Here is an 8,219-nt window from a genome sequence, read left to right as displayed (position 1 = left end):
ATTGTACACCAAGATAACTTTTACCCATTTTTTTGTAACTTTAACTTAGTTTTGATTAACTTTTATATTAGTAAAAAAATTTGATAGATAAACATTTTAAAGAGTTCAATTATTAATTTTATACATTATTAGTGATTTTGAAGAAATAAGTTTTATTAAAATTAAAAAATTTATCACTAAAAATTAGATAACTTTTACATATATAAGCTTAACTTTTAAGCATTTTGAGTTAACTTTTACTTCGGTGTACAATATTTATTGTACAACCCTTGTAAATAAGAATTTGTGATAGTTACTCCCTCCGTCCCGGAATACTTGACCTGTTTTCCTTATCGGGCCGTCCTTTAATACTTGACCTGTTTCTAAAAATGGAAATATTCTAACAATATTATATTATTTCTCACTCCACACCTATTAACCCACCTACCCCCTACTCCATGCAAAAAATAATTAAAAATTCAACCCCTACGCTCCCCAACCCCACCCCTTTACACATTTCCCACTAACTACATTAAAATAATACTCCACTATCAACTACTACCTATTAAATTAAATAAGTCAATTCAAGTCCCTTAAGCTCTGTGCCGATCAAACCGGGTCGAGTATTCCGGGACAGAGGGAGTATATACTTTTATATTTGTCCAAATTAGTTTGACCTATCATTGGCTAATTGCTTTTACCAACCAGTCGATGATTTTGGTGCAGAAATTACGGCACCGTAAAATGGACTTTAAATGTGCTTCTGTAGGTCTAAACAACAGTATATGTAAAGTTGTAAACCCATCAGGTTCATTTTGAGAATTCACTGTCAGGCGATCAACTTTGCTTTGATAACATTAGAGAGACGAGAAGAACGTTATTTTATTTAAGAAAATTTGTCAATTACTAGCATTCATACTGGAGATTACCACATTTTAACTCGATTGATGCAGTGAGGTTTAAAGAGGATATAAAGAGGTGTTGTGAGCTAGTATAATTCTTAAATGGACTTGGTCTACACTAAATTTATTGTCGAATGTGGATCATGTCTTAAAATAAAGTTAACAATTTGTACCTAATTCATCTTGGCATTTTATTAGGGTTATTATGGGAAAAAATATATAATTAGTGTCGTTGATACATGTTTTGCTTGAATGATGTAACTTTAAGTCATAATTCGCTTTTAAAAATATAGGGTTACTATGCTTCAAAAAATGGTTACTATGTCTAAAAATGTTGGTGTTTAATTTATTATAGTTACTATATAAACAATAAAGGTCACTATGAGTGTAAAAAGGTACTAGTGAAAATTATTGATTTTGGGTCCACAATAATATTAGTGTGGACCAGGTCCACGCAAGAATATTCGTGTGAGCTATGCATACCATTGTAGTAGCTCTTGTGATCTACATAAGGGTGGTGGTTTTGAGGAATGTTTTTTCAACTCAAAATATGGAAATGAAGGTGGAAATCTTTGTGTGATTGATTTTCTAATTTTGATTTTATAAGTGATTGTTGTCGTGTTGCCTCTTCCTCTCTTCATCCTTTAGTTCAAGTCATTTTTCCTGGTACTACGTAAGAGTTAAAAAGGCACATAGACCTGAACCTTTCAAGAGTTACTTGGAAAGAAAATTTTACAAGACATACAATATCCAAAGAAAACCATATAAAATACCCTTTAGTTTCGACAGGCTAACCAATGATTCAAAGGTGTTTATTTTTACCGACTGATCATTTTTGCATAATATTCAAGTAAAATTGCTAAAAACTAGTTTACACTATCTGATGTTTAAGACAATGTCTCAAGTAATAATCCAACACTCTGTAAAAAATTCTTTGTGCACGAGAAAAGCTTCCTGAGGCTTCTCAGCAGGTTGGTTACCAAATATACAGCATAGCACAAGGGTGAGGACTCGGAGAGTGAGAGGCGAAATTGAAACGTCTATTTAATATCTTCAATAGAAGGAAATAGTGTAGACGATCTTTCGTCTATGATGTCTCTCGAAAGCAGCAATTATCTCATCTATCTTATCCTCCCAGGAATCAGTTGCATCAATCTGCATCATTTTACACAAACTAGTAAGTTGTAAATGCAAATTTCCCCTAGGTTGTGCTTTTGTTCAAAAGAAAACATTTTGAATTAAATTTTACTTTCAATTCAAGTGTAAAATATTACTACAAAAAGCTAACGAAAACGTAAGTAGAAAGAAAAAAGTTATGTTCAATGAGTAGCACAACTAACAAGAAACCAATCTTAATTATGCACCCCACATAGTCCCCACCCACAAACACCCAACCACCGAAAAAATAGAAGGAAACACACGCTTTGGTGGTAGAATGGAGAGATTGATTACTAATAAAAGAGGAGAACAGTGCATACCTCTTGGCATAAATCAAGTGTAAGGCGACCACCAATAGCCGCCTCCTCGTGATTGTCTTTAACCTCAAGGTTGATGATGGCAACAGGTTTCATAAGTACATGGTCACGCTTGTATAAATCTGTCCAAAAACAAGAAATACTTCAGTTGAATGCTCTGGGATATAATCAAGCATGACTCGACTGATACAAAGTGAGGAAGCTACAGACGAGAGGTGGGAGCTTGAGACTTAAAACTAGTGAATGAAAACCACCCCGAAGCAAAAGATAATATGTGATGCAATGAACTATGAAAGTGATTCAGCTATATATGTAACATGATAATAATCTAAAACATAGGCTAATTATCTTAGGCTACAACTTAAACATTTTAAATACGCCAGAAAATGCTGACTACCATTATTCAATGTACAAGGTAAAAGCTTCCTCGGGCACTCACTAGTCACTAGTGTAATTTCAAGCAATTAAAAATGACTTTTATACAGCATTTTGAAATCACAGCGCAGATTGTAACAGGCATCAGGTAGACTGATATGTATTATATACAGGATCAAGAGTCAGGACTGAAGAAAAAATAAAAGGACTATGATTCTATCTCACACTATCACAGCAAGGGATGACATGAAATATGAATGCCTTTTTCTATCTCTTATTATCTTAGTTCCACCAGCTCAAAGCCAGCAGCAATTGAAATCCAATGTTGACAATGGGTTTTCTCTTTGATACAAATTTCTTAGCCTTATGAATTTAGCCTTATGTTGGGGTATAACCATTCAAGAACCCATGAAGGGAATTCAATGCAGCATTCTGAATAGACTATATTTTCCATACATCACAGACTCTGTTTCTAGTTCTCACATCTTTCTTATAGGTCCTTTTATTTTCAACAAAATGTAGTATGAGTGGATCTGGGGGCATGCAAGCTTGTATTCACCATAAGTATTTGCCTCCCGAGATGAGAAACTTTTGAAGATGTATATATAGGCCTTTAAAAACTTAAAAGACATTGAGATATACCTAATTGCATCCCAATTGTTCTGAGAAAACTATACAGAAACAGAACTCTAATATGCAGTGGATGTCAAGTCAATCTCAGTCATATAGGGACTTTCTTTTGGTTGAGCTTCCATGGCCCATGATACTAGATTAAGAAGAGGTTAAATAAACTATGTTATTCACTTAATTGTCATTATCAAGTGGTATAGTAGGTCAACATTTCATGCTAAACATCTCACAACTCAATATCCTTATGGAAATCAATTTAAGGTTATTACTAATTACTCCTACAGCTAAAATAAAATAAAACATCATCCCTTCTCCTCGGAGCAATATTTCAAACCATAAATTCAAATGGAAACATCATGAAAAGTAATTTAAAAAAACACAACTAATCAAGTTCAAGAAGATTGAGATCATTATTCTTGCTTCTAAGTCATTTCACCACTTCCAATATCTGAATATAATTACAGGAACCACAAGAACTTTGGGAGATTCCAAATAAACTTACCTTCAACAACCATATCAAAGACCTTTTCTTCAAATGTGAACACCACATCAAATGCACCATCAAGTGCATTATCTTGCCACCGCTGAGGAGCAAGCTTGACAGATGCATTCCGCTTCAGCATTGGCAATATGCCATTACGCTTGTACATAGGAAATTGTTAAGGATAAAAATCAGCTCAAAACCAATAGTAGAACATGATACAGTTTCAAGAACACACATAACTGATCTTTAAGAAGAGAAAAACCAAAATCCAACCTATTCCACTTGAAAACTCACCAATTTAAACATAAAGGTATGATGTAAAACATTATAACAAATCCACACTACCAAAATTCAAGAACAATATACAACAAATATCAAAACCCAATTCAAATGCTGTAAAAATTGAACTTCTCAACCATTAGAAGGATACAATTCGGGGTCTTTGCGACGAAGCTCCTCCAACATTTGCTTATAAGGCGTACCAAACTCATAAACATTAGGTTTACTCTGTGAAGGTCCAGGAAGCTTAACATGGGTACCAGTACCATAGGATGCGACATCAAACGCTTGTTTTTTTAACAAGAAATGAGCTTCCATGCTTCTGTTCTGATTCGAAGAACACACCATTGCATATTTGTACTTCATTTTCTTCGTCGTTTTAGACAAAGCCCAACTGGGGAACTTTCAATTTTGGGTTTATTTTGGTTATCTGGGAACAAGAATTAAACTTGACAATTAAACAATTGAAAAGCAGGAATCTATAAATTATCACCCGGAAAACAGAAACAAGATCATAGATTGTTCTATTACGAGGAAATTACAATGGAAACAAAAAGGGTACTGGTAATTTCAAAAGACGTACAAGATTGAGTAGATAAAATTGCAATCAAACAAAAGGGTTAAAAGTTTTGGAGACAGAAAGAGATAGAGTTGAATACCGTGACGCTGAAACAGAGTACTGGGCTACCGGTGCCGCCGGGGAGAAGAGGGTGGATAGACTGTGTAAGGCCCCGGCTGTAGCGAATTCAAGTGTTCTTATTTTGGAGAAGAAAGGGGGGAAATCGACTTTGGTTTATGTAAGACGAACAAACCACACAAAAATTATAAGGTACACCCGGTCTCCGATTACATGTAGTTCTACGTGTAACCGGGTTAAAAACATATATTTTTACGGCTTAAAAGCACGTTTACATACAAACTTTTCGGTAAGGCGGTCTTACACAAAAGTTTCCGTACTTAAAAAGCACATTAATGATTTAAAAGCACATACTTATATATTTTTCATTTCCTTTTACCAGCAAAACTTTGTTTTTCATCTTTAATAATGTGCTTTAAAACTGTAAAAAAGTGCTTTTAATTTGTAAATATGTGCTTTTAAACTATAAAAATATGCTTTTGAGGGGTTAAAAGTATAAAATGAACTGGTTACACGTAGAACTACGTGTAACCGGGTGTAAATAATTGCCACGAGAAAAAGACTTACATTTTGTTAGTTCCTTTCCAGGGTGTCAATTCTCAATCCGACCCAATAAACCTGATGGGTTTGTCCGACCGTTTAGAATATGAACTGTAATCTAAGATCCGAAATCCGATCCGGTCCGATTATATTCAACCCGAATCCGACCCAACCCGTTAATATTGATCCGATTAAGATCTGAATCCGATAACAGACCGATCCGTGACAACCTGAATCCGTTTAATCCGAACTGAAGCGATTCGAAACCCGTTTATGATCCAATCCGTTTGAACCCGAGGAAAATATGTATAATCCGATCAGTTTGTAATCCGTGACCTGTTTAATTCAAACCGTTTCAACCCATGACCCGTTTAATCCGAACCAACTTCGATCTGAACCCGTTTAACCCAAATCGTTCAGAACCCATAAGAGAACATTAATTATGATGCACTACCAATTAAGTGTATGACTATTAGTTATACGGTGTACTTGTACTTCATTCTCACTTTAAATTATATACTATACTCAAATGAAACTTGTAATTGATGTAGATTTGAGGCGTAAAGAACTTTCAGTAACGGATGTAGTATTAAACTAAGTTATATATTATATACTCACTAACTTATATTACTGATCTTAAATGTTTATTACTTTTAAAAGTTAGTTATCGTTTTCATCTCCTAATTAAGTCATCGATATTATAATTATATAATTTGGAACCAAATGTACCCGGCTCGAATTTCAACCCGCTACCCAATAACCCGATCCGACCCGTGTTAGCCCGTTACCCGATTAATCCGACCCAATATGAATCCGAACCCGTTATAGTCCGGATAAATCCTTTAACAATCCGTCATGTTCCAATCCGATCCGATCCGACCCAACCCGACTAAAATCCGACCCGTTTACAACCCGATCCGATATGAACCCGTGCATAAAAAATCCGATCCGATCCAATCCGTTAAGTTTTCAATCCGATCCGATCCGACCCGTTAGCCAAATTAATCCGTCCCAATCCTATCCGTTTCAACCCGAATCCGATGAGTCCGACCCAAACCCGACCCGTTGATCCGATTTGACACCCCTACTCCTTTCATATCGTTTTTTGTTTTTCAATTTTCAGCTTTTTACATAACTAGATTATAAACAAAATATGAAAATCATAAAAAGTTATTTTTACTTTTTTATTGTCAGTTTTCAAAATTAATCTGATTAGTGTGAGTTTTCCCAAGACTTAAGTGGAGTCTTTATCCTATTTAATTGTCTTTTTTCAAAATCAATCTTACTATAACTAGGTTATTTTTTTAGTTCATGAATCAATTTAAATCATAAGACTTACAAAACCAAAAAAAATTGAAGGAAGATGTTAGGGGTGTGGCTTTTCCGCGCTTAGCCGTATGATTTAAATTGAACCCGTGCATAAAAATTTAGTCTGGTTTTAGTCTTGCTCTTTTTTTCCTTATTTCGAAACTCTTCTTCTCATTTGAATAAAATAATTAAAAAAAACTTACAGAACGAAAAAACTGAAAACTGTCGGTAATACTTGTACCCCGTATTTTTATTAAAATTATAAATATATTTATTACAAGGAAGCTTAACTAGAATTAGAATTATATCTTTTTTAAATAGGAAAATTTGTAATTATTAATCCAATCTTTGCCCTATTTTCTTTAATTAAGCCTACCTATACGATATTTCTAAATAATCCAACCTTTATGGCCCAACTACTATTATTAAGCCTAACAAGTTACTAACCATGGGGAAAGGGAGGAGAGAGAAAATGGAAGGGGTGGTGTGCAGGGAAGGGAGAAAAAGAAGGGAATGGAGGTATGTTAGGTCACGTGAAATATTCCTGATTGTTAATTTACAAAAACACCCTGGTCCACGCTAATTATAGCATGGACCGGGTCCATAGTTCACCACCATCAAACACATACGTAGGGGGCAAGTTCAGCCCCACTGAACCTACACAATTGGGAGGGGACTGAAACCTATCCACCCAAAACTCGCACCGAATTTGGATTAACCCTAAGGATGAACCGGGTACTAAAACAAAACAAAAAACCAACGAGGAGAGAGGAGAGACGAGAAAGGGTTCACTTGTCAATTTTGGTGCGGACTGCGGAGTAAGAAATTATCAAATTAAGGGCTCATTTGCAAAGCTCAATTTTGTTTTAATTTTTTTCTTTTTTAAAAGTTTCCTCCTACTTCTTTGTACTGTCAAAGTTGTCAAAATTAAGTTAATCGAACTAAATTTCATTAAAACAAAAGATAAACAATAGGATGCATGGCATGAAATACAACTTCATTATACTTCATACTACTGTACATGAAATTGAAATTCGACATACCTAGTACACAACAGAGTACTTGGTTTTTTTTTGTTTTTAATAGGTAAGAAGAATAGACCCTAAACTAAACCAGCACCTAGCACAGGCCAGTAAACCAGCTCAGCTTCGCAGGTCATCGTTTGAGTCACTCCCAAGCATATCGCAGTTGATGGGGCTCGAACTTGTGACTCCCACCAACTCTACCAACTTATGTTGGTTGGTACATAGTACTTGTATATATTATTGCTAAATTAAAGAGTAAAAAAAATAGAAATTAAAGTTGATCAGGCCACAAAAAAGCTCCCATAGCAAACATCCTCTTCTCTTCAAGACTACCTTTGATATGATTCTCAAGTCCATATTCCTTTAGTAGCATATCCACCTTCCACTCCTCCATCTTCGAATAATCTTCCTTAGTATACCTCGGATAATGAAGGGGCATCCTAAAATACTTTGTTACCACATCGTTGTTTTTATTAGGTTTTTCACTTTCAGTAGACCTTTTAAAATCTCTATAGTCGTCGTGGTTTGAGTATATCGTTGTTTGCGTTATGAGGTGGGGTATGGCATAATTGAACACCCAATTCA

General features: G+C 34.9%; 1 protein-coding gene across 1 annotated transcript; it reads right to left on the bottom strand.

The window, feature by feature from the left end:
• Positions 1 to 1,580: 1,580 nt before the first annotated feature.
• On the bottom strand, positions 1,581 to 4,942 carry LOC110782727 (uncharacterized). The gene is made up of 5 exons (XM_056843385.1): positions 4,784 to 4,942; positions 4,277 to 4,554; positions 3,864 to 4,010; positions 2,360 to 2,478; positions 1,581 to 2,036 (listed from the first exon to the last, which is right to left on the bottom strand). The coding sequence occupies exons 2-5, from the start codon at positions 4,488 to 4,490 to the stop codon at positions 1,935 to 1,937; spliced, it is 582 nt and encodes a 193-aa protein (XP_056699363.1). The 5' UTR covers positions 4,491 to 4,554; positions 4,784 to 4,942; the 3' UTR covers positions 1,581 to 1,934.
• Between the last annotated feature and the right edge of the window lie 3,277 nt (positions 4,943 to 8,219).

Source organism: Spinacia oleracea, chromosome 4 (genome assembly GCF_020520425.1).
Source record: "Spinacia oleracea cultivar Varoflay chromosome 4, BTI_SOV_V1, whole genome shotgun sequence".
NCBI classification, from domain to species: Eukaryota; Viridiplantae; Streptophyta; class Magnoliopsida; order Caryophyllales; family Amaranthaceae; genus Spinacia; species Spinacia oleracea.
The sequence above is the reverse complement of the archived record's forward strand: the minus strand, read 5'-3'. Positions and strand labels throughout refer to the sequence as shown.